At 53.6% G+C, this 1,587-nt stretch overlaps 1 protein-coding gene across 1 annotated transcript in view; it reads left to right on the forward strand.

Moving 5' to 3' along the window:
• Positions 1-1,234: 1,234 nt before the first annotated feature.
• Positions 1,235-1,587, forward strand: part of LOC103807080 (mitogen-activated protein kinase 4-like) — a gene marked incomplete at both ends in the record, with an annotated part of 1,179 nt that continues 826 nt past the window's right edge. The window contains one exon of the mRNA XM_009079800.1: positions 1,235-1,272. Within this exon, the coding sequence (XP_009078048.1) occupies positions 1,235-1,272 (38 nt within the window). The remainder of the gene's footprint in view (positions 1,273-1,587) is intronic.

A 1,587-nucleotide genomic window follows, 5' to 3' on the forward strand; every position in this document is an offset into this window, starting at 1 on the left:
GTGTCTCACCACCTGAACAGGGAAAACCTCTGCCTAAGATTTAACTTAAATCTCTGTCTTTCAGTCTATTCCCAATACTCCTTATCCTGTCACTGCAGCTCCTAACACAGATCCCTCTGCAGCTTCCCTGGAGCCCCTTCAGCTCCTGGAAGGTGCTCTGAGGTCTCCACACAACCTTCTCTTCTCCAGGCTGTACACAACTCTCTCAGTCTGTGCTCACAGGGAAGCTGCTCCAGTCTCTGATCAGCTCTGTGGGCTCCCCTGGACTTGCTCCAACAGTTCCATGTCCTTCTGATGCTGAGGACACCAGAACTGTGTGCAGGATTCCAGGTGGGTTTCACCAGAACAGATCAGAGGAGGAAAATCACTTCCCTTGTCCTGCTGCTCACACTCCTTTGGATGCAGCCCAGGATTCACTTGTACTGTCAAGGTACTTTACAGGCAAATTAAAACGAAAGCAAGAGATGGGAAAGGAAAAGTTGCAGTTCTCTGTGTCTTAAAAATGGAAAAGGGAAGATTAAGCAGCTGGAAAATGCTGGTGATGCTGCGTGTGTTTGGAGGGGATAACTAATGAGTCTCTGAAAGGTCACAGTTTTGCTCATGGTTAACCTTCAGCAAGCTGTTACGTAGGCAAGGCATAGGCAGTGCTGGAATAAAATGAATCCATCTCCTCTTCTCTTCCAGGAGTGAGGCTGAGACCTGCTGAGGGATAACTGGGCTGTGCAGCACAGGGAAGCTCCTCAGCAAGCTGCAACGATCAGATGGCGCTCGGCCCCGCCAGGGAGACACGCACAAGGGGAAGGTGTTGGAACAGCAAACGTGGAAACTTGCTGCGCTGAACACAGCTGAAAAAAACCCGAGTTTTAGTCTGCAAAACCTTTGCTGCCACCAGGATTTCTGTCTGCCAACGGGGAAGATGAGATCTGCCTGTAGCCAGCACGGAGCGAGGAGAAGGGCGAAGCTTTGCTGACGGCTGGAGAGCTCTGCCAGTGCCTGGATGCGCTTCCCTGGTGGGGAAAACTCTGTGAAAACCTTGGGCAGGGAGGGCTGGGGGCAGTGGAGGGGCCATGGGGCTGCTCTGGGCTCTGCCCCGCGGTGGGGCTGGACAGCTCTGTGGGCACTGAGACACCAGGGACGCGGGGACAGGCGTCCGGCGGTGCCACCAGCCCTGAGCTTCGGCTTTGCCTCCAGGATACCGGGGCGAGGAAAACAGGACAGCGGCTGAAAGATGTAGCCGTGCCGATTCGTAAGCCTCAAGAAAAAGATTCTTTCTTGGCTGGAGATCGCTAGGCTGCGTTTCTCCGCTCTGCTTGGAAAGTGTCTTCTACCCCTTTGGTTTCTCACCCAGTTTTGAACATTTCATTTGTGTGTGCTCAGATTTATTTTCACTGCGCCCGCGCGTTGTCCTGGAGCGATGGGCTCAGAGCAAGACGCCCCAGAGCATCTGTAAGTAATAATGAGGTGCTTGATTTCCAACCACCTCGGTGACCTGGAAGCTCTCCGGCTCTCCCAGCTTTTCCAGTGACGAAGGAGAGGAAGCCGAAGGAGGATGGCAGAGAAGTGCGACTGCATCGCCAGCATGTACGG

This window comes from Acanthisitta chloris, unplaced genomic scaffold, assembly GCF_000695815.1.
Source record: "Acanthisitta chloris isolate BGI_N310 unplaced genomic scaffold, ASM69581v1 scaffold3600, whole genome shotgun sequence".
Classification (NCBI taxonomy): Eukaryota; Metazoa; Chordata; class Aves; order Passeriformes; family Acanthisittidae; genus Acanthisitta; species Acanthisitta chloris.